The 24,206-nt window shown below is 42.7% G+C and overlaps 1 protein-coding gene across 5 annotated transcripts in view; it reads right to left on the bottom strand.

Annotated features, from left to right (window-relative positions):
• Nucleotides 1-24,206, bottom strand: part of LOC115138704 (AT-rich interactive domain-containing protein 4A-like) — a 54,390-nt gene that overhangs the window by 14,920 nt on the left and 15,264 nt on the right. For 3 of the 5 annotated variants that reach the window (XM_065025788.1, XM_029675834.2, XM_065025790.1), the window contains exons 8-17: nt 23,076-23,208; nt 18,960-19,039; nt 18,677-18,753; nt 18,393-18,559; nt 7,230-7,305; nt 6,778-6,872; nt 6,262-6,359; nt 5,723-6,005; nt 5,232-5,488; nt 122-286 (exon numbers count right to left, since the gene is read on the bottom strand). In XM_065025788.1, the coding sequence (XP_064881860.1) occupies nt 122-286; nt 5,232-5,488; nt 5,723-6,005; nt 6,262-6,359; nt 6,778-6,872; nt 7,230-7,305; nt 18,393-18,559; nt 18,677-18,753; nt 18,960-19,039; nt 23,076-23,208 (1,431 nt within the window). The remainder of the gene's footprint in view (nt 1-121; nt 287-5,231; nt 5,489-5,722; nt 6,006-6,261; nt 6,360-6,777; nt 6,873-7,229; nt 7,306-18,392; nt 18,560-18,676; nt 18,754-18,959; nt 19,040-23,075; nt 23,209-24,206) is intronic. The other 2 variants (XM_065025789.1, XM_065025791.1) reach the window with 1 other exon arrangement.

The following is a 24,206-nucleotide window of genomic DNA, read 5'->3' as shown; positions in this document are numbered from 1 at the left end:
GAGAAAGGTGGAAAGCTAATACCGAAAATACTGCCATGATCAAGACAACAAATCATAAAAACACAAATCCCCATCATCTCTTTCAGGTGGGTGAGAACGGAAGTATGTGTCCATGGGTTACCTGACGTTCCAGCCGTAGTAGTGTACCAGGTAGAGGACATCTCCGGCATCATCGTTCTCAGTTTTCTTGATATTGGCCTCGTATATCTTCTGGGTCTTCCCTCGGCCGTACTTTACCTTCACCTTAGTCCCGGTCACAGAGTCTTCTGAGTCCTCATCCTCAGCCCTGTAGAGAGACATAGATCAAAACAGGGCCAAAGGAAAAACCTATGCACAGAAAAGCTTTGCCTGACGACTCATGATCCTGAATTTAGTTCCGCTGCTCTATCGACGATCACTGTTTGTTCCTTGTCTGAAACTGACATCCTAGAATTTGTTTGTGTGACGTCAAAATAAGTGACGAACAAAACAAATTCAACAGGTATTAACCAAACAGAGTATCAACGTTGATGACAACATTTTGTAGGACGGCTCTGGCCATACCGATCAGTTTCTAGGACCAATCAAAACGGTCAGAATGTGTTTGCATTCCAGAAGACGTCAGGGAGGGAGGAAAATCCAGGGCCTTGTTCAGTTGACCAACAATCTCGAATGTTGCATATAGAAATGCCATGAATAGAGCCAATGTGATTCCTTATTCTACATGTCAGAGGCATGTTTGATCTAAAATGTTCCGTCCTGCTGAACACTCCCCAGACTCACTGTAGAGAAAGAACATTAGTGGGCCAGGCGTTTGGTCCTGAGCAATGTGGATGGGTAGCCAGGCAACAGAAAAGTTGTCCCAAATACCCTTTTAAATATTTTAGTAACTCAACCCATGCTTACTTACGGTGCCCACTCACAAAAATAAAGCTAGCTGCTTATCTTTAGCTGCTCACCCTTGCCTAAAATATCTCTAATCATGACTTGAATCAAAAAGGTGATTGTGTAAATTGTGTAAAAAAAAGCCGTTGTTAGCTAGCCTCCAAAAGCAGGTTACTATTACCATTAACACTGGTCCAAAGCTTCAGAAAATATTCATACCCCTTGACTGATTCCAGTGTTACAGCCTGAATCCAACATGTATTAACCTGTTGAACCTATGGGGGCGCTGTGTCATTATTGGATAAAAAGACGTGCCCGTTTTAAGCGCAATATTTTGTCACGAAAAGATGCTCGACTATGCATGGAATTGACAGCCTTGGAAAGACAACTCTGACGTCTCCAAAACTGCAAAGATATTATCTGTGCGTGCCCCAGAACTAATGCAACAGGCGAAACCAAGATTAAGTTTCATACAGGAAATGCCCCGGATTCTGAAGGCGCTGTGTTCCAATGTCTCCTTATATGGCTGTGAATGCGCCAGGAATGAGCCTGCGCTTTCAGTCTATTCCCCGAGGTGTCTGCATCATTGTGACGTGTTTGTAGGCATATCATTGGAAGATTGACCATAAGAGACTACATTTACCTGGTGTCCCGCCCGGTGTCCTGTGTGCGTAATCTGTAGGGCCATGCGCGTTCTATTTCTTCAGAATTGAAAGTAAACTGCCACGATGGATTTTATCGTCGATAGATATGTGAAAAACACCTTGAGGATTGATTCTAAACATCGTTTGCCATGTTTCTGTCGATATTATGGAGTTAATTTGGAAAAAAGTTCGCGTTTTAATGACTTATATATATTTTTTTTCCTTACCCAAACGTGATGAACAAAACGGAGCGTTTAGTCGACACAAATAATATTTTTTGTAAAAACGGAACATTTGCTATCTAACAGAGTCTCCTCATTGAAAACATCTCAAGTTCTTCAAAGGTAAATGATTTTTATTTGAATGCTTTTATGGTTTTTGTGGAAAATGTTGCATGCTGAATGCTAGGCTTAATGCAATGCTAGGCTATCAATACTCTTACACAAATGCTTGTTTAGCTATGGTTCAAAAGCATATTTTGAAAATCTGAGATGACAGTGTTGTTAACAAAAGGCTAAGACTGAGAGCAAATAGATTCATTTCATTTGCGATTTTCATGAATAGTTAACGTTGTGTTATGCTAATGAGCTTGCTGATCGATTTACACAATCCTGGATACAGGGGTTTTTTCGTAGCTAAACGTGACGCAGAAAACGGAGCAATTTGTCCTAAACAAATAATCTTTCAGGAAAAACTGAACATTAGCTATCTGAGAGTCTCCTCATTGAAAACACCTGAAGTTCTTCAAAGGTAAATGATTTTATTTGAATGCTTTTCTGTTTTTTTGTGTAAATGTTGCCTGCTAAATGCTACACTAAATGCTACGTTAGCCATCAATACTGTTACACAAATGCTTGTTTTGCAATGGTTGAGAAGCATATTTTGAAAATCTGAGATGACAGTGCTGTTAACAAAAGGCTAAGCTTGAGAGCAAATAGATGAATTTCATTTCATTTGCGATTTTCATGAATAGTTAACGTTGCGTTATGGTAATGAGCTTGAGGCTGTATTCACGATCCCGGATCCGGGATGGCTCGACGCAAGAAGTTAAATGTATTTATCACCCATCGACACACAATACCCCATAAAAGTGAAAACATTGTTTAAATGTTTATTGAAAATAAAATATCTAATTTACAGGAGTATTCACACCCGAGTCATTACTTAGTAAAAGCACAGTTGTGAGTGTCTGGGTAAGTCTAAGCGCTTCCAACACCTGGATTGTGCAACATTTGCCCATTTTTCTTTTCAAAATGGATCAAGCTCTCTCAAATTGGTTGTTGATCTTTGCTAGACAACCATTTCAGGTCTTGTCATAGATTTTAAGTAGATTTAAATCAAAACTGTTCCTTGGCCACTCAGGAACATTCAGTCTTTTTGGTAAGCAGCTCTAGTGTAGATTTGACCTTGTGTTTTAGGTTATTGTTCTGCTGAAAGGGGAATTTATCTACCAGTGTCTAGAAGAAAGCCGACTGAACCAGGTTTTCCTCTAGGATTTGACCTGTGCTTAGAGCCATACGGTTTATATTTTTATCCTGAAAAACTCCCCAGTTGTTAACAATTTCAAGCATACCAAATAACATGATGCAGCCAACACTCTGCTTGAAAATATGGAGAGTGGTACTCAGTAATGTGTTGCATTAGATTTGCCCCAAACAAAACACTTTGTATTCAGGACAAAAAGTTAATTGGTTTGCAGTGTTACTTATTGCAAACAGGATGCATGTTTTGGAACATCTGCACAGGCTTCCTGCTTTTACCTGTCAATTAGGTTCGTATTGTGGAGTACCTACAATGTTGATCCATCCTCAGTTTTTTCATTTTATTATTTTATTTCACCTTTATTTAGCCAGGTAGGCTAGTTGAGAACAAGTTCTTATTTACAACTGCGACCTGGCCAAGATAAAGCAAAGCAGTGTGACAGAAACAACAGGGTTACACATGGACTAAGCAAGCGTACGTACTGTCAATAACACAATAGGAAAAAAATAAAGTCTATATACAGTGTGTGCAAATGACATCAGGAGGTATGGCAATAAATAGCCCATAGTAGCAAAGGAATTACAATTTAGCAGATTAAAACACTGGAGTGATAGATGAGCAGATGATGGTGTTTAAGTAGTGATACTGGTGTGCAAAAGAGCAGCAAAGTAAATACAAACAATATGGGGACGAGGTAGGTAGATTGGGTGGGCTATTTACAGATTGACTATGTACAGCTGCAGCGATCGGTTAGCTGCTCAGATTGTTTTTAAACTTTAAACATCAGCAATCTACAATGAATCCTTTTTAAAATTACGGTTCTAACACAACAAAATTTGGAAAATGTCAAGGGGTGTGAATACTTTCTGAAGGCACTGTAGTTGGAGCAGCTGACAGCTTGACAGAACTCTGTTCATAAAGACGCAAACGCTAATTTTCATCAAAACTCTGGGCAGGACACATTGGCTTTACCCTGGTAGGCCAGGCTACTCAAAGGTTCTCTACAGACTCCTTTTCTGTGATCAAACAAAAGCATCCTGCAGTAACGTCACAAAAGAACCTTGGGCCCCATGTAGAGCCATCACAACGAGGCTCTCAAAACGCAGCTTTCAGCCAGTACTACCTGGCACTACTCCAATTTCACATGATAGAAATGGGACTCATTCATTAGTTCACACCGTAGCAAAATGTTTTGCAACAAAAATGTGAGTTTCTTATTGGGTAAGTTAAGCTAGGTCTTCTCTCCCTGTTTCGGTCAGTTTGCATCTTAGTGAATACAGTGAGCTCTGCACACTACAGCAAAAGAAATGAGCTGTTTCTAAAAATATTAAAATAATGTCTCAGACTATAACAGAATTGACATGGCAGACGAAAATCACAAGGAAAAAAAATAAGTTCTGCTTGGTTTGAGGTCCAAGGCTCTTACAATGGAAAGCAAAAGGTCCTATGTAATTCCGGCTCCCAGATTTCAATTCCTATGGCTTCCACTAGATGTCAACAGTCTTCATTCAAGGTTTCAGGCTTGTTTATTGAAAAACGAGCAAGAATTTTGAGTTTTTGTGAAGAGAGCACCGGAACAATATCAGTCTTTCGGCACGCGAGGAAGAGGGCGTGCGCTTACTAATTTTACTTTTCTATAGAACATACTACTTTCCGTATGAAATATTAAGTTCATTTACATTTTAGGGTACCTTAGGATTGTATAAAAACGTTGTTTGACTTGTTTAGACGAAGTTTAGCGGTAGCTTTTTCGACTCATTTGTCTGCATGTTGAACGAGTGGATTACTGAAATCGATGGTGCCAACTAAACTGACTTTTGGAAGACTGAAGGATTTTATCTAACAAAACGACCATTCATGTTGTAGCTGGGACCCTTGGGATTGCAAACAGGGGAAGATCTTCAAAAGTAAGTGATTTATTTAAATCGCCATTTGTGATTTTGTGAAGCCTGGGCTGGTTGAAAAATATGTTGATGTGGGGCGCCGTCATCAGACAATCGCATGGTATGCTTTCCCTGTAAAGCCTATTGTAAATCGGACAATTCAGTTAGATTAACAAGAATGTAAGCTTTTAAATGATATAAGATACTTATGTTCATGAATGTTTAATATTATTTATTTGAATTGCGCGCCCTCCAATTTCACCAGATGTTGTCGACTGGTATACCGCTAGCGGGACGCCTATCCCTAAGAAGTGTTTAATATTACACTGTTATATGTTTCATTAACATTTAACTGTACCCTTCAACTCTCCTCTCGCCGTCCTCATCCTCCCCTTCGTCCTCAGACTCTTTATCGGTCTCCTCCAGACGTCGGCTGCATCCATTCCCCTGAGTGTCCCCTCCGTCTGACCTGCTGCTCTCTTTTTGACCACCCGTCTCCTCTCCGCTGGTCTCGCCCACACCCAGACCACTCGGCTCCTGCTCTTTGATCTTCTCCAGCTTGACAGGCTCCTTCACCTCAGCTTTGACCGGGGTCACAGTGCACCGTCTCCTCCCCTGAGGGAAAGGATAGAGAAGAGATTAGTGTCTGGAACTCAGGGGGAAAAAACTATATAGTACAGCGCTTTCACACTTTCTCCTTGCATCTTCCTCAAAACGCATTGGATGAAAAGATCAGAGGGGATGAACCCCAGTTCAATTCATTTTGAGAAGGCGAATTGGGAGGAAATCTAAGAGTTCGAAAAAGTAAATCAGCACAAAGGACAAAAGTTGCTTTTGAGAACTCCTAACCCTGGGAGAGGCGATATCTTTGTGGCTCTCTTTGTCGCTCTCACTCCCCGACGCAGCCTCCTCCTGGGAAGGCTTGTCCTCTGTGGCTGCAGCAGACTCATTCTGGACGGGTGGTGTTGGGCCCTTGCCAACCTTGTCTTTGTCCTTCACCTTCACCTCAGGGACCTGGGCAGCCTTCTGCTCTGTCTGGGACGACTGGGGCGCTGGACGAGCCTCGTTGTGGTGGATGGTCCTGAACACGATGCAGGCTGAGCGGCAGTACTCCTCAAAGCCATACAGGTACCTACACACACACACACACACAGTAAATGTCACTCACCACACATTTCTAAATAATCTTGGTGCAAAAAACTGAAATATCCATCAATCAAATGTATTTATATAGCCTTATAGTAATCCGTCCTAGAAGACAGTTTCAATTTATCATGCCAAGACGTTGAGTGCATTTCTCAACATCAACGCAAATGACTCAGCTTCAAAAGAAAGACGTGTCTGGTAAAGAGTGCTTGTCAGTCTGAGTGAAGTGAATCAGCACCTACTTTCTGTAGGCAGTCTTCACATTGTAGGAGGCAGCAGAGTTTAGGATGGGAATGCCCAGGTCCATGTAGATTTGTTTCCACACAGATCCACTTTCAATCTGCAAATAACAACCATCAACGTAACATATGAATAATCATTAATGTAGGCCACGCTATATCAAGAATATCTTCAACAAAACAAACAGGGAGGTAAGTGAGACAAAACGCTACCAACATCACTTGATCGAGAAGAAGTCCAAATTGTTAAGTCATTTCAGGCCTATTGTTTTCTATGCCCTCATAACAGCTGACGTGCAGAACACCAGCCAGACAGCCCCATCCATGACCTTCATAGTCCACTAAAAAGCTACATGCTGCAATTCTGCTTATAGAGGCAGAGGAGAGACAAAGCTTGAGAGAACGGGCTGTTCACATTAGATGATGAGACCAGACAGTCCGCCTGCCTGCCACTGCAGTGAGGAGAACTCCGATGAAAGAGGCAGGGGGGTGTTAGCTGTACAGATGAGATGCACTCACTTTGTCACAGCCCCCCTGCTGGTAGACTAGCCTGAAGAGCTTGAAGAGGTTCAGATCCTTGTAGCCGAGCACAGGAGGCTTGTTAATTGGTGTCCCTGAGGAGGAGATGTGGAGAAGAGCAGTGAGAAGAAAAGTAGCACATTCTAGGGCATTCTAAATCACAGGAACATCGTTCTTATTTCATATGTTGTCGTTGAATGACTGATAAGGATGCATTGTGTGAAAAAAAACTGCAGTGAAATCAAATGAAGGATGGATGGGGCATTCAGAGCCAGAGCCGGTAAGGTAGTGTGTGCGCGCGCGCTTGCAGTAAAGTGTTGTGCGCTGTAAAAGTCATGAAAGATCACCAATGGGCCCTGGTCAAAAGTAGGGCACTATATAGGAAATAGGGTGCTATTTGAGACAGACAGGGAAAACACAGGAAGATAAATGGGACAGGGCTGAAGGCTCACCTCGATCCTCCATGAACTTATACAACTGCTGCAGGAAGTGATCCCTCTCCTCTGGATCCGCCTCATCCTCAGGCTGCTGGGAAGGTAAACGTAACACTCCTTCGTTAAAATAGGCAAATGAGGCATCAACCGACGATATCTTGTGTTAGTCATTAACTGTCAGCGACTGTGCTGTTATTCTGACAAGGTCTCTCGACAAACATATTTTAGTCCTAAATACAAATAATTTGATAAAATAAAAAGGTAACGTTTTTAAAAGAGACGGAAGAATGAAAAGCTGTGAGTAGACAAGAAGGCATGGAAGTAAAAACCAATCAGTCCTGACATAGCTACATTCCTGTAGAGTTAGCAATGCTATTATTTACATAAGCATTTGTATTGAGCTCAAGGTGCACTCTTTCCATTGATCATCCTTGAGATGTTTCTACAACTTGATTGGAGTCCACCTGAGGTAAATTCAATTGATTGGACATGATTTGGAAAGGCACACACCTGTCTATATAAGGTCCCTCAGTTGACAGTACACGTCAGAGCAAAAACCAAGCCATGAGGTCGAAGGAATTGTCCGTAGAGCGCCGAGACAGGAATATGCCGAGGTACGGATCAAGTGAAGGGTTGCAAAACATTTATGCAGGATTGAAGGTCCAAGAACAGTGGCCTTCATCACTCTTAAATGGAAGAAGTTATGGACCCCCAAGAGTATTCCTTAGAGCTTGCCACCCGGACAAACTGAGCAATCGAGGGAGAAGAGTCTTGGTCAGGGAGATGACCAAGAATCCGATGGTCACTCTGACAGAGCTCTAGAGTTCCTTTGTGGAGATCTAAAAACCTTCCAGAAGGACAACCATCTCCGCAGCACTCCACCAATCAGGCTTTTATGGTAGAGTGGCCAGATGGAAGCCACGCCTCAGTAAAAAAGGCAGATGACAGCTCGCTTGGAGGCTGCCAAAATGTACCTAAAGGACTCAGACCATGAGAAACAAGAGTCTCTGGCCTGATGAAACAAAGATTGAAACAAATTACTTCGACTGAATACCAAGCGTCACGTCTGGAGAACACCGTAGGGATGGTGCCAGGTTAAGCATGGGGGTGCAGCATCATAATGTGGGGACATTTTTTTTATCGGCTGGGACTGAAAGACAATTGAGGATCGAGGCAAAGATGAACGGAGCAAAGTACAGAGAGATCCTTGATGAAAACATGCACCAGAGCACACAGGAGCTCAGACTGGAGCGAAGGCTAACCTTCCCACAGGACAATGACCCTAAGCAAACAGCCAAGACAACGCAGGAGTGGCTTCGGGACAAGTCTCTGAATGTCCTTGAGTGGCCCAGCCAGAGGTCAGACTTGAACCCGAAAGAACATCTCTGGAGAGACCTGAAAATAGCTGTGAAGCGATGCTCCCCATCCAACCTGAGAAGACCTTGAGAGGATCTGCAGAGAAGAATGGGAGAAAAATCACCAAATACAGGTGTGCCAAGCTTGTAGCATCATACCCAAGAATACTAGAGGATGTAATTGCTGCCAAAAGGTGCTTTAACTTTTTATGGCTGCAGGGGCAGTATTGAGTAGCTTGGATGAAAAGGTGCCCATTGTAAACGGCCAGCTCCTCAGTCTCAGTTGCTAATATATGCATATTATTATTAGTATTGGATAGAACACACTCTGAAGTTTCTAAAACTGTTTGAATTATGTCTCAGTATAACATAACTCATATTGCAGGCAAAAAAAAATTCTGGTGCTACAGGCACTATCTGATGTGTGGAGACATTTCACTGCAGCTAATGTAGAAGGAAAAGCTATGTACATTTGCAAATACTGTGCCAAATCACATGAAGAACGCAACAAAGATGCCAATTATTTCAGCCAAGTGCATAAAGTTCCCTCAGCGCCCACAACAAGCAACCTCTGACAAAAGTCCCTCTTCTTCTATTTTAGGTGAAAATGATGAATCTGACAGCTCATGGTCCTCCTGGAATCAGAAGGTTTTTTTGACTCAATGGAGGAACCTATTCAGAGAAATGCCGATGAATGTCTTGCTCGAGCTGTGTATGCAACTGGTTCACCTCTGATGCTCACAGGCAATGTGTATTGGAAGAGATTTCTGCATGTTCTTTGCCCAGCATACACCCCTCCAACCAGACATGCTTTATCTACTCATTTGCTGGATGCAGAGTTCAAGTGAAGGTCAAGCAAATCATAGAGAAAGCGGACTGTATTGCAATCATCTCTGATGGGGGGTTCGAATGTTTGTGGGCAAGGAATAATTATCTACATCATCTCCACCCCTCAACCAGTATTCTACCAGAGCACAGACACAAGGGACAACAGACACCAGTCTCTACATTGCAGATGAGTTGAAAGCAGTCAAATGACATTGGACCACAGAAGGTATTTGCACTGGTGACAGACAATGCTGACAACATGAAGGCTGCTTGGTCTAAAGTAGAGTCCTACCCTCACATCACACCCATTGATGTGCTGCTCATGCATTGAATCTGCTCCTCAAGGACATCATGGACACACTCTACAAGAGAGCCAAGGAACTGGTTAGGTATGTGAAGGGTCATCAAGTTATAGCAGCAATCTACGTCACCAAGCATGAGAAGAATAAGATCACCACATTGAAGCTGCCCAACAACACCCGTTGGGGTGGTGTTGTCATCATGTTGGACAGTCTCCAAGAGGGGAAGGAGTCTCTGAAGAGGATCCTCCTAGATGATGTATTTTGGGAGTGGTAAGCAAGCCTGAGACCTATATCAGTAGCCATTGCACGGATTGAGGGAGACAATTCCATCCTGTCTGATGTTCAGACTCTGCTTGCAGATGTTAGAGAATAAATCCGTACTGCCCTGCCCACTTCACTGTTGCTCCAAGCAGACGAAACTGCAGTTCTGAAATACATCATAAAGCGTGGACTTCTGCCTGAAGCCCATACGCCACAGCGTACATGTTGGACCCCAAGTATGCTGGCAAGAGCATCCTGTCTGATGCAGAGATCAACCAGGCCTATGGTGTCATCACTACCGTGTCTCGCCACCTTAGCCTAAGTGAGGGCAACGTTCTTGGCAGTCCGGCGAAGTACACTTCCAAGCAAGGGCTTGGGGATGGAGATGCAATATGGCAGTCGTGCCAACATATCTCATCAGCCACCTGGTGGAAGGGACTGAGCCGTCCTCAACAAGGTTGGAAAGTGACAGTGAAGATAGGGCATCAGAATCTGGTGCTCAAGGTGTGGACATTGAGGAGGTCCCGGGAGAAGACATGGAATCCTGAGAGGAAGACAACCAAAGCTTTCATTTCTAGACTATCATTTTACAGATGTATGTTGAAAACGCTTTTTTGAGAGATGCGATGGATTATTGGGGACCATTCAATATTCTCTTTTGTAGTTCAGGGAAATCCCATGTTAAGGGTCAACTCATTTAATTCAAGTTCAATTCGTAACTAATTACTTCATTTTTTTCTATTGGAAGGATTTAGTCATTGGCAATTATGTCTACTTATGATAAGTTAAAGTTTTATGTTCGTCTCCATATGATATGGTAAATAGATAAAATATCTACATCTAAATGTTATTAATATTAATTTGCATATACAGTTGAAGTCGGAAGTTTACACACTTTGGAGGAGTAATTAAAACAAGTTTTCCAACCACTCCACAAATGTCTTGTTAACAACATATCGTTTTGGAAAGTCGGTTAGGACATTACTTTGTGAATGGCAAGTCATTTTTACAACAAATGTTTACAGACAAGATTATTTCCCTGTATCACAATTCCAGTGGGTCAGAAGTTTACATGCACTAAGTTGACTGTGCATTTAAACAGCATGGAAAATTCCAGAAAATTATGTAATGGCTTTAGAAGCTTCTGATCGGCTAATTGACATAATTGGAGTCAATTGGAGGTGTACCTGTGGATGTATTTCAAGGCCTACCTTGAAATACATCCACAGGTACACCTCCAATTGAGCCACTGCTCCAAAACCAGTGGCTCAATGCTCGAAAAAAACGCCATAAAAAAGCAAGACTACGATTTGCAACTGCACATGGGGACAAAGATTGTACTTTTTGGAGAAATGTCCTCTGGTCTGATGAAACAAAAAAAGAACTGTTTGGCCATAATGACCATCGTTATGTTTGGAAGAATAAGGGGGAGGCTTGCAAGCCGAAGAACACCATCTCAACCGTGAAGCACAGGGGTGGCAGCATCATGTTGCTTTTGCTGCAGGAGGGACTGGTGCACTTCACAAAAGATGGCATCATGAAGCAGGAAAATTATGTGGATATATTGAAGCAACATCTCAAGACATCAGTCAGGAAGTTAAAGCTTGGTCGCAAATGGGTCTTCCAAATGGACAATGACCTCAAGCATACTTCCAAAGTTGTGGCAAAATGGCTTAAAGGCAACTAAGTCAAAGTATTGGAGTGGCCATCACAAAGCCCTGACCTCAATCCTATAGAAAATATGTGGGCAGAACTGAAAAAGCGCGTGCGAGCAAGGAGGCCCACAAACCCGACTCAGTTACATCAGCTCTGTCAGGAGGAATGGGCCAAAATTCACCCAACTTATTGTGGGAAGCTTGTGGAAGGCTATCTGAAACGTTTGACCGAAGTTAAGCAATTTAAAGGCAATGCTACCAAATACTAATTGAGTGTATGAAAACTTCTGACCCACTGGGAATGTGATGAAAGAAATAAAAGCTGAAATAAATAATTCTCTCCACTATTATTCTCACATTTCACACAGGTCCTAACTGACCTAAGACAGGGAATGTTTTACTATGATTAAATGTCAGGAATTGTGAAAACTGTATAACTGAAAACTTATAACCCTGTAAAGGCTTATAATTTAGTGGTTTACACAGTTCCAAATGGTCAGAAAATTATATGCGAATCTAACGGCCCTTCTTTGGACACTGCGCTAACAAACCTCCAATCGAGCTTCAATGCCATACAACACTCATTCAGAGTTCTCCAACTGCTTTTAAGTGCATGCTCTTCAACCGATTGCTGCCCGCACCCTCCCGCCCGACTAGCATCACTACTCTGGACAGGTCTGACCTAGAACACAGTGGGGCAAAAAATTATTTAGTCAGCCGCCAATTATGCAAGTTCTCCCACTTAAAAAGATGAGGCCTGTAATTTATCATAGGTACACTAACTGACAGACAAATTGAGAAAAAAAATAATCCAGAAAATCACATTGTAGGATTTTTAATTAATTTATTTGCAAATTATGGTGGAAAATAAAGTATTGGGTCAATAACAAAAGTTTCTCAATACTTTTATATACCCTTTGTTGGCAATGCCAGAGGTCAAATGTTTTCTGTAAGTCTTCAAAGTTCTCACACACTGTTGCTGGCATTTTGGCCCATTCCTCCTCTAGAGCAGTGATGTTTTGGGGCTGTTGCTGGGCAACACGGACTTTCAACTCCCTCCAAAGATTTTCTATGGGGTTGAGATCTGGAGACTGGCTAAGCCACTCCAGGACCTTGAAATGCTTACGAAGCCACTCCTTCGTTGCAGAAATCTTGCTGTGTGTTTGGGATCATTGTCATGCTGAAAGACCCAGCCACGTTTCATCTTCAATGCCTTTCATTCTTTCCTTTACATGGATCAGTCGTCCTGGTCCCTTTGCAGAAAAACAGCCCCAAAGCATGATGTTTCCACCCCCATGCTTCACAGTAGGCATGGTGTTCTTTGGATGCAACTCAGCATTCTTTGTTGTTTTTTACCAAAAAGTTATATTTTGGTTTCATCTGACCATATGACATTCTCCCAATCTTCTTCTAGATCATCCAAATGCTCTCTAGCAAACTTCAGACGGGCTGGGACATGTACTGGCTTAACATCTTGCGTCGAGCAATCCCGTATCCGGGAGCGTAATCATAGCCTCAAGCTCATTACCATAACGCAACGTTAACTATTCATGAAAATCGCAAATGAAATGAAAGAAATATTCACTCACAAGCTTAGCCTTTTGTTAACAACACTGTCATCTCAGATTTTTAAAATGTGCTTTTCAACCATAGCTACACAAGCATTTGTGTAAGAGTATTGATAGCTAGCATAGCATTAAGCCTAGCATTCAGCAAGCAACATTTTCACAAAAATAAGAAAAGCATTCAAATAAAATAATTTACCTTTGAAGAACTTCAGATGTTTTCAATGAGTTGACTCAGATAGCAAATGTTCAGTTTTTCCAAAAAGATTATTTGTGTAGGAGAAATCGCTCAGTTTTGTTCATCGCGTTTGGCTAAGAAAAACGAAAATTCAGTCATTACAACGCCAAACTTTTTCCCAAATTAACTCCATAATATCGACAGAAACATGGCAAACGTTGTTTAGAATCAATCCTCAAGGTGTTTTTCACATATCTATTTGATGATAAATCATTCGTGGCACTTGGGTTTCTCCTCTGAAGCAAATGGAAAAATACACGCAGCTGGAGATTCCGCAATAATTTCGACGGAGGACACCAAGCGGGCACCTGGTAAATGTAGTCTCTTATGGTCAATCTTCCAATGATATGCCTACAAATACGTCACAATGCTGCAGACACCTTGGGGAAACTACAGAAAGTGTAGGCTCATTCCTGGCGCATTCACAGCCGTATAAGGAGACATTGGAACACAGCGCCTTCAAAATCTGGGGCATTTCCTGTTTGAAATTTCATCTTGGTTTCGCCTGTAGCATCAGTTCTGTGGCACTCACAGATAATATCTTTGCAGTTTTGGAAACGTCAGAGTGTTTTCTTTCCAAAGCTGTCAATTATATGCATAGTCGAGCATCTTTTTGTGACAAAATATCTTGTTTAAAACGAGAACGTTTTTTTATCCAAAAATTAAAAGAGCGCCCCCTATATCGAAGAAGTTAAGCAGGGTGACACGTTTGGCACTGCAGGATTTAAGTCCCTGGCGGCATAGTGTGTTACTGATGGTAGGCTTTATTACTTTGGTCCCAGCTTTCTGCAGGTCATTCACTAGGTCCCCCCGTGTGGTTCTGGGATTTTTGCTCACCGTTCTTCAGATCATTTTGACCCCACGGGGTGAGATCTTGCGTGGAGCCCCAGATCGAGGGAGATTATCAGTGGTCTTGTATGTCTTCCATTTCCCTAATAATTGCTCCCACAGTTGATTTCTTCAAACCAAGCTGCTTACCTACTGCAGATTCAGTCTTCCCAGCCTGGTGCAGGTCTACAATTTTGTTTCTGGTGTCCTTTGACAGCTCTTTGGTCTTGGCCATAGTGGAGTTTGGAGTGTGACTGTTTGAGGTTGTGGACAGGTGTCTTTTATACTGATAACAAGTTCAAACAGGTGCCATTAATACAGGTAACCAGTGGAGGACAGAAGAGCCTCTTAAAGAAGAAGTTACAGGTCTGTGAGAGCCAGAAATCTTGCTTGTTTGTAGGTGACCAAATACTTATTTTCCACCATAATTTGCAAATAAATTCATTAAAAATCCTACAATGTGATTTTTTTGGATTTTCTTTCTCATTTTGTGTGTCATAGTTGAAGTGTACCTATGATAATTACAGGCCTCTCATCTTTTTAAGTGGGAGAACTTGCACAATTGGTGGCTGACTAAATACTTTTTTGCCCCACTGTATATGTGGACAACTACAAATACCTAGGTGTCTGGTTAGACTGTAAACTCTCCTTCCAGACTCGCATTAAGCATCTCCAATCCAAAATTAAATCTAGAATATGCTTCCTATTTCGCAAAAACAAAGCATCCTTCACTCATGCTGCCAAACACCCTCGTAAAACTGACTATCCTACCGATCCTTGACTTCGGCGATGTCATTTACAAAATTGCCCCCTACATCCAGCAAATTGGATGTAGTCTATCACAGTGCCATCCGTTTTGTCACCAAATCCCCATATACTACCCACCACTGCGACCTGTAGGCTCTCGTTGGCTGGACCTCACTACATATTCGTCGCCAAATCCACTGGCTCCAGATCATCTATAAGTCTATGCTAGGTAAAGCTCCGCCTTATCTCAGCTCACTGGTCACCATAGCAACATCCACCCATAGCAGGCGCTCCAGCAGGTATATTGCACTGGTCATCCCCAAAGCCTTTCCTTCCAAGTCTCTGCTGCCAATGACTGGAACAAATTGCAAAAGTCACTGAAACTGGAGACTTATATCTCCCTCTAACTTTAAGCATCAGCTGTAAGAACAGCTTACCAATCACTGTACCTGTACTTGTCGACCGATTATGATTTTAACGCCGATGCCGATTATGAGGACCAAAAAAGCAGATGCCGATTAATCGGCCGATTAAAAAATATATATATTATAATAATGACAATTTCAACAATACTGAATGGACACTTATTTTAACTTAATACATCAATCAAATCAATTTAGCCTCAAATAAATAATGAAACATGTTCAATTTGGTTTAAATAATGTTAAAACAAAGTGTTGAAGAAAGTAAAAGTGCAATGTGCTAACGTTTCAGTTCCTTGCTCAGAGCATGAGAACATATGAAAGCTGGTGGTTCCTTTTAACTGGGAATATTAAAGACTCATGTTAAGAAGTTTTAGGTTGAAGTTATTATAGGACTATTTCTCTCTATACCATTTGTATTTCATATAGCTTTGACTATTGGATGTTCTTCTAGGCACTTTAGTATTGCCAGTGTAACAGTATAGCTTCCGTCCCTCTCCTCGCTCCTCCCTGGGCTCGAACCAGGAACACAACGACAACAGCCACGTTTGAAACGCTATTAGCGCGCGCTAACTGGCTAGCCATTTAACTTCAGTTACACCAGCCTCATCTCGGGAGTTGATAGGCTTGAACTCAAACACTGCAATGCTTGACGCACAACGAAGAGCTGCTGGCAAAACTCAAAAAAGTGCTGTTTGAATGAAATTTTACACGCCTGCTTCTGCCTACCACTGCTCAGTCAGATACCTAGATACTTGTATGCAACGCAGGACATGCTAGATAAACTAGTAATATCATCAACCATGTGTAGTTAACTAGAGATTGATTGTTTTTTTATAAGATAAGTTTAATGCGAGCTAGCAACTTACCTTAGCTTACTGCATTCGCGTAACAGGCAGTCTCCTTGTGGATTGTAACGAGAGGCAGGTGGTTATAGCATTGGACTAGTTAACTGTAAGGTTGCAAGATTGGATCCCCCGAGCTGACAAGGTGAAAATCTGTCGTTCTGCCCCTGAACGAGGAAGTTAACCCACCGGCATTGAAAATAAGAATGTGTTAACTGACTTGCCTAGTTAAATAAATCGGCGCACAAAAATAACGATTTCCGTTTGTTATGAAAACTTGAAATCGGCCCTAATTTAATCGGTCGACACCCAACCTGTACACAACCAATCTGTAAATAGCACACCCGACTACCCCATCCCGATATTGTTACTTATCCTCTTGCACCCCAGTATCTCTATTCTCTACTTGCACATCATCAACTGCTCATCTATCATTCCAGCATTAATGCTAAATTGTATTTTTTTGACCTCCATGGCCTATTTATTGCCTTACCTCCCTACTCTTCTACATTTTCACACACTGTACATAGATTTTTCTATTGTGTTATTGACTGTGTAACTGTTGTTTTGTCGTGCTGCTTTGCTTTATCTTGGCCAGGTCGCAGTTGTAAATGAGAACTTGTTCTCAACTGGTCTACCTGGTTAAATAAAGGTAATATATATATTTATTTTAAACAGCATACTGTTTGGCATACATAACTCCTTACCTTGTTTTTCTTGATATCCAGTATTTTTCACAACTAAGTCAAATTTATTGCACACATCCCACTTACCCTTTACCTCCTGAGCAATCAGTAAACGTTCACAGACAATTGCCGTTATTATTCTTTTTAAACAGCACAGCAAGTCTTAGCATGGCCAAGCACAATCAAATCAATTGCAGTCGGACTCTAGAATTTGTGTCTTAATAATTTCATCAAACAGCGCGCTTAAAGCAACAAACTAAATTTGATTTGATTAAAACATGTAGGATGTGTCTATGGAAAAATACACGTTTTAATTTCTACCAATCGATTAGTCTAAAGACAACTCAGTTGATCAAGATGTTTTTTTTTATTTTTATTTTTTATGCTTTTGTCAGGTACAGCCCTAGTGTTGGTGTGTAACCTATTCACAATAACCAGGGCCATAGATATGGCTCCCTATGTACATTATTACTAGCGAACAGACACGGTCACAGTACACTGAAGTCAAATGGAGGAACTAGAAAGAAAAATCAACTATGTCCATGCCATTGTAATCAATGTAGGTTGTACTGTGTAAACTATAACATGATCGACAAACTGCTCCAGACAAGTAAATACACAGTGAAGTGAACCTATTTCACTCATGAAAAGCAAAGCATTTGTCAAAACCAGCCAAGGTAGAAAGAAACCTTGAGGAGGAAGAGGGCCTTCCCACGAATAGGACAGCCTGGCTGGCACGCCTCCACTGGACCTCAGCCAATCCCCACAGGCCCTCTAACGATAGGAAGTAGCTGCCGGTTGCTATGGGAACAGTGTAGGAAACCATACAAATGGTCATTTGTCCAAAGCTCTGGGAGCAGGAAGAATGAACCATTGTTGTTCCTGAGGTAGGGGCTATCCCACACACTAGGAGTGTATCCCAGATGGGACCCTATTCACTATGGGCCCTGGTCAAAAGTAGTTATACTAAAAGGGAATATGGTGCAATTTGGGATGTATCCAGGGTCTATTGGGAGTCTGGCTCAATCAAGGTGATTCAGTAGCCACAAGATGTCAGGGTGGGAATGCAATGAAGGCATGGTACAAGCCAACTTCATTGACAGACCAGGTAGGTGAGGTCACTACAGTTTGCAATACAACAGCTGGGTTTACACTACTCAATGTGACGGATCTCGTTTTGAACCTTATCACTGCAAAATAAGATAAGAACTTCCTTTTTTTCTCTCCATGAAGTAGTACCTATTATAATCTCCAAGCCCAAACCTCACAAGCAGGTTATGATGGCCACTGTTAGAACATTACACTTCAGTATACAGTCAAACAGTTGAACTAATGCTTTGTCAAAACCGATCGAAAATTCTCATTTCTGAATGTGGCAAGGTACTGGTCTAGTTAGCACCTCAAAGGAAAGTAATTTACTTGTAGGAAACAGAAGCGTGTTCTTCTTACCTCGTCATCCTCCTTCTCCTCCTCCTCCTCCTCCTCTTCTTCACTATCTTTTCCTTCCTTGTCCTCCTCCTCGTCACTGCTGGAAGATTCTAAGATCTCGCTCATGTCCATCTTCCAACTGTCAGGGACCACCTTGGTTTTGAGGAAATGCACTGCCTCGTCCAACCCTGGGAATAGCCAGAGGAAGTCAATTCAGTTGACTTGGACAACACATTCCTCCATAGGAATGCCCATTCAGATCTTGAACTACCTGGAGTTGAGCTCCCTAGATGAGCCATCCTTACCGTTCCTCGATGAGAACTCAGCTTTAGAGATGCTGTCCATGTTCACTTCATGGATCTCCTTTCTTGCCACAGTGCGACTGAAAAAAAAAACATCTAAATGCATGTGCACTCAGCTACAATGTTACCAATTCTGAGAATACTACAATAGCAAAAAGACATGCATATTTACATTGCTCTTGGCTAGAAAATGTATGACGGGGCAAATATCAAACAAGACAATGTTTGTAAACTAACCAGAATTTCCTTAACTCTACGACACAAGAGTAGGATGAACAATGCTTACAATTTGGAGTCTGCAAATGATCTCACTAAACATTGGTCTTTCTTGACTGTCAGGTCATCATTGCAGCTGGGTGATATCACCTAGACAGAACCAATAAAGGGAAATTCAGGCGCAATTGCAAATAGTGCTGGGCAATATATTGTGAATACCGGTATGGATCCACATACCATCTATGAAGGTATTTTTATACAGTGCTCAGTAAATCCAACAAGTTGGACAACGTCACTGTCAGTTTCTTCGTAGTTTGGATGAGAACAAAACCATCAGAATAGAGAATCATTAAAATCACTTAGAATTCATGTTGCCTCCATTCTAGAGTCATGCACTACTCATAAGTCGTATTTAGAACAGAAAACAAAGTCAAATATGAGAAAAATAAATTGTCTTTGTCACCCAGTCCTAATATCAAAAGAGGAATTGTGCTAGAAGAACCAAAGGCCAAGGAGGGTTATAATCCATTTGCTTTCAGTTTCACAATGGGTTCCATTTTTCAAGTGGTTGTATAAACCAGTAGTTTCCAACCTTTTTTGAACCGTGGCACACCTTAATGGGATCAAAAATATATTTTTTTTTAAAGATTAAAATGGGGTTCATCGGCACCCCATGATAGTTAATTTATGTGTACATCTTTAAGAGTGTTCTGCGAATCTGTGCTGGAAATGTAAAAAAAAGTGTGCGCCGGTAAAATAAGTCTTTAGTTTTGAATAGTTTGGAGATGAGCGGTTTTCTGCTTTGTAAATGGACAACCACAGACACAAAGCCACGTTTGTTTCTTTTGTGGAACAGCATAGCCTAGTCAGACATGCCTGTGGTAATGGTTGTCACAGGCAAAGTAATATTATACAAATTACTCATGATTTGCTCTCCTCAAATGATACAAATGTAACAGCCTGAGCACACCTGACTTGAAACAATGATACAGATGTAACCATGTGCTATTCAATGTATTATCTGAGCACTGGTGCTCCCAAGTCAAAATTCCATAGTTCACCATATATATGAGAGACAGAGAGAGAGCGACAGAGAGCGACAGGCAGAGAGAGCTGGCGACAGGCAGAGGGAGCTGGCGACAGGCAGAGAGGCAGAGGGACAGAGAGAGCGACAGGCAGAGGGACAGAGAGAGCGACAGGCAGAGGGACAGAGAGAGCGACAGGCAGAGGGACAGAGAGAGCGACAGGCAGAGGGACAGAGAGAGCGACAGGCAGAGGGACAGAGAGCGCGACAGGCAGAGGGACAGAGAGAGCGACAGGCAGAGGGACAGAGAGAGCGACAGGCAGAGGGACAGAGAGAGCGACAGGCAGAGGGACAGAGAGAGCGACAGGCAGAGGGACAGAGAGAGCGACAGGCAGAGGGACAGAGAGAGCGACAGGCAGAGGGACAGAGAGCGCGACAGGCAGAGGGACAGAGAGCGCGACAGGCAGAGAGAGCGCCACAGGCAGAGAGAGCGACAGGCAGAGAGAGCGACAGGCAGAGAGAGCGACAGGCAGAGAGAGCGACAGGCAGAGAGAGCGACAGAGAGCGACAGGCAGAGAGAGCGACAGGCAGAGAGAGCGACAGAGAGCGACAGGCAGAGAGAGCGACAGAGAGCGACAGGCAGAGAGCGACAGAGAGCGACAGGCAGAGAGAGCGACAGAGAGCGACAGGCAGAAAGAGCGACAGGCAGAGAGAGCGACAGAGAGCGACAGGCAGAGAGAGCGACAGAGAGCGACAGGCAGAAAGAGCGACAGGCAGAGAGAGCGACAGAGAGCGACAGGCAGAGAGAGCCAGAGAGAGCGACAGGCAGAGAGAGCCAGAGAGAGCGACAGGCAGAGAGGCAGAGAGAGCGACAGGCAGAGAGAGCCAGAGAGAGCGACAGGCAGAGAGAGCCAGAGAGAGCGACAGGCAGAGAGAGCCAGAGAGAGCGACAGGCAGAGAGAGCCAGAGAGAGCGACAGGCAGAGAGAGCCAGAGAGAGCGACAGGCAGAGAGAGCCAGAGAGAGCGACAGGCAGAGAGAGCCAGAGAGAGCGACAGGCAGAGAGAGCCAGAGAGAGCGACAGGCAGAGAGAGCCAGAGAGAGCGACAGGCAGAGAGAGCGACAGGCAGAGAGAGCGACAGGCAGAGAGAGCCACAGAGCCCATATTAATGCTTATTTATGTTCCCTTGTGTACTTTAACCATTTGTACATCGTTACAACACTGTATATATACACACACGATGACATTTGTAATGTCTTTATTCTTTTGTATGTGTAATGTTGACTTCATTTTTATTGTTTCACTTTTGTATATTATCTACCTCACTTGCTTTGACAATGTTAACACGTTTCCCATGCCGATAAAGCCCCTTGAATTGAAAGCGCTCAAAATGCTCTGCTCTCACCTACTGTGATGGTCTGGGCCTAAAAAACAAAAACACCAGACACTTTGGAACACAAAGCTTTTACCATCTCACCCTGGAATATACAAGGTCTGGGGTCATCTGCCCTCGGGCTAAAGAGCAGGAACCCAGGCTTCAAAGAAATTGGAAATACAGACATCGTCATCCTACAAGGTATAAAGGAGATGGACTCACTGGTTTCCCTCTAGGTTACAGAGAGCTGGTAGTCCCATCCACCAAACTACCAGGTGAGAAACAGGGGGTATGCTAATTTGGTATAGAGCAGACCTAACTCAATCTATTAAATTGGTCAAAACAGGAACATTTTACATCTGGCTAGAAATTAATAAGGAAACAGAGAAAACTGTCCTCATACGTGCTACCTATATCCCCCCAATAGAATCCCCATACTTTAACGATGACATCTTCTCCATCCTAGAGGGGGAGATCAACCATTTCCAGGACCAGGGACATGTACTAGTCTCTGCCAACCTAAATACCAGAACTGGACAAGTACCTGACACCCTCAGCACACAAGGGGACAAACACCTACCTGGAGTTGACAGCATTCCCTCCCCCACATGCCCCCCTAGACACATCTACAACAACATAACCAACAAAAATGGGTCACAACTCCTGTTGCTCTGTCGGATGCTGAGCATGGACATAGTCAATGGTAGGCGTCGAGGGGACTCCTATGGTAGGTACATCTATAGCTCATCTCTTGGCAGTAGTACGGTAGACTACTTTATCACTGATCTCAAAAGGACCGGAATAATATTAATAAATATTATAGATGGAAGGAAAGTGGTGTGGAAAAGTACCAAAAAACTATTTGACAACAAACTCAATCCCTTCTAGACAAAATGTTTCACTGTGAAACTCTTGACCACTCAGCTTGCCTGTCAAATCTAAAAATCACAAGCAGACAGAACAACAACGGCAAATGGTTTGATGAAGACTGCAAAAACCTAGGAACAACACAGAAACCTATCCAACCAAAAACAGAGACCCTGAGCCTCGCCTTCACTATGGTGAATCACTAAATACAATAGACACACTACGGAAAAAGGAACAGCACATCAGAAACGTAATTGAAGAATCCATGGAATCTAACCACTAATAGGAAAACTCTAAACAAACACGAAGAGTTATCTATCCAAAACGGAGATGGATAAACCACAGATATTTTTGGCTCTATAAAAACAGCAAAAACACATGATCATATACAAATCTTAGAATCAACTATTAAAGACTACTAGAACTCACTGGATTCTCCAATTACATTGAATGAACTACAGGACAAAATACAAACCCTCCAACCCAAAAAGGCCTGTGGTGTTGATGGTATCCTAAATGAAATGATAAAATATACAGACCACAAATTGCAATTGGCTATACTTAAACATCATCCTTGGCTCTGGCATCTTCCCCAATATTTGAAACCAAGGACTTATCACCCCAATCTACAAAAGTGGAGACAAATTTGACCCCAACAACTACCGTGGGATCTTTGTCAACAGCAACCTTGGGAAAATCCTTTGCATTACCATTAACAGCAGACTCGTACATTTCCTCAGCGAGGAACGAATGTGAAATGTACTTACCAAGTTATCGTACGACAGACAACATATTCACCATACGGGAGAGAGAGCGAGAGACCCCGACAGGCAGAGAGAGAGAGAGACCCCCACAGGCAGAGAGAGAGAGACTCCAACAGAGTGTGTGTGGGGCTGGGGTCTGTGCATGATGTGACTTACCAGGGCCAGGTACCAGGATGTCTGGTCTGTCCCAGTCTGAATACTGGCCACTTTACCCAGCAGGTCATCATTTAGCCTCCTCCTATCCTCACTGTCGTCATCACTGGACGACGACTCCTTGTCATCGTTCGCACTGAGGGGTTGAACAAGGGGACTACGTCGGAACAGAATCTTTCATCTCAGTCAAAAGCTTCTACAGAGCTCTATAGAAGCTCAACACTATCAAACACAAAGGCCTATATTGGAGCCAGTTACAGATGTCATTTAACAGTCACATTTTGTTAAACTTGATCATAATTGGTAATGGGAACATGCCCAGGTATCGAACTATGTCGTTGTATACCGTGCGGGAGAAAAGGATTCAGAGACCTTTTCCACATTGTTACGTTACAGCCTCATTCTAAAATTGATTTAAAAACATTCTCAATCTACACACAATGTCCCATAATAACAAACCAAAGACAGGTGTTTAGAAATTTTGCAAGTTTCAAAATAAACTGAAATATCACATTAACATAAGTATTTAGACCCTTTACCTTTGTTAAAGCACCGTTGGCAGCAATTATAGCCTCGAGTCTTCTTGGGTATGACCCTACAAGCTTGACACCTTACTTGGGGAGTCACAACTATTCTTCCCTGCAGAACGTCTCAATCTCTGTCAAGTTGGATGGGGACATCACTGCACAGCTATTTTCAGGTCTCTCAAGAGATGTTCAATAGGGTTCAAGTCCGGGCTCTGGCTGGACCACTCAATAACATTTATAGACTTGTCCCGAAGCCACTCCTGTGTGGGTCATTAGGGTCATTGTCGTGTTGTAAAGTGAACCTTTACTGAGTCTGAGGTCCTGAGCACTCTGGAGCAGGTTTTCATCAAAGATCTGTACTTTGCGCCGTTCGTCTTTATCTAAATGCTGACTAGTCTCCCAGTCTATGCCGCTGAAAAACACCACCATAGCATGCTGCTGCCACCACTATGCTTCACCGTAGAGATAGTGCCAGGTTTCTACCAGACGTTATGCTTGGCATTCAGGCCAAAGAGTTTGATCTTGGTTTCATCAGACCAGATAATCTGGTTTCTCATGGTCTGAGAGTCCTTTAGGTACCTTTTGGCAAACTCCAAGTGGACTGCCA

The sequence above is a fragment of the Oncorhynchus nerka genome, linkage group LG12 (assembly GCF_034236695.1).
Source record: "Oncorhynchus nerka isolate Pitt River linkage group LG12, Oner_Uvic_2.0, whole genome shotgun sequence".
In the NCBI taxonomy this organism is placed as follows: domain Eukaryota; kingdom Metazoa; phylum Chordata; class Actinopteri; order Salmoniformes; family Salmonidae; genus Oncorhynchus; species Oncorhynchus nerka.
Note: the sequence above shows the minus strand (reverse complement) of the source record. Positions and strands in the feature narration are given on the sequence as shown.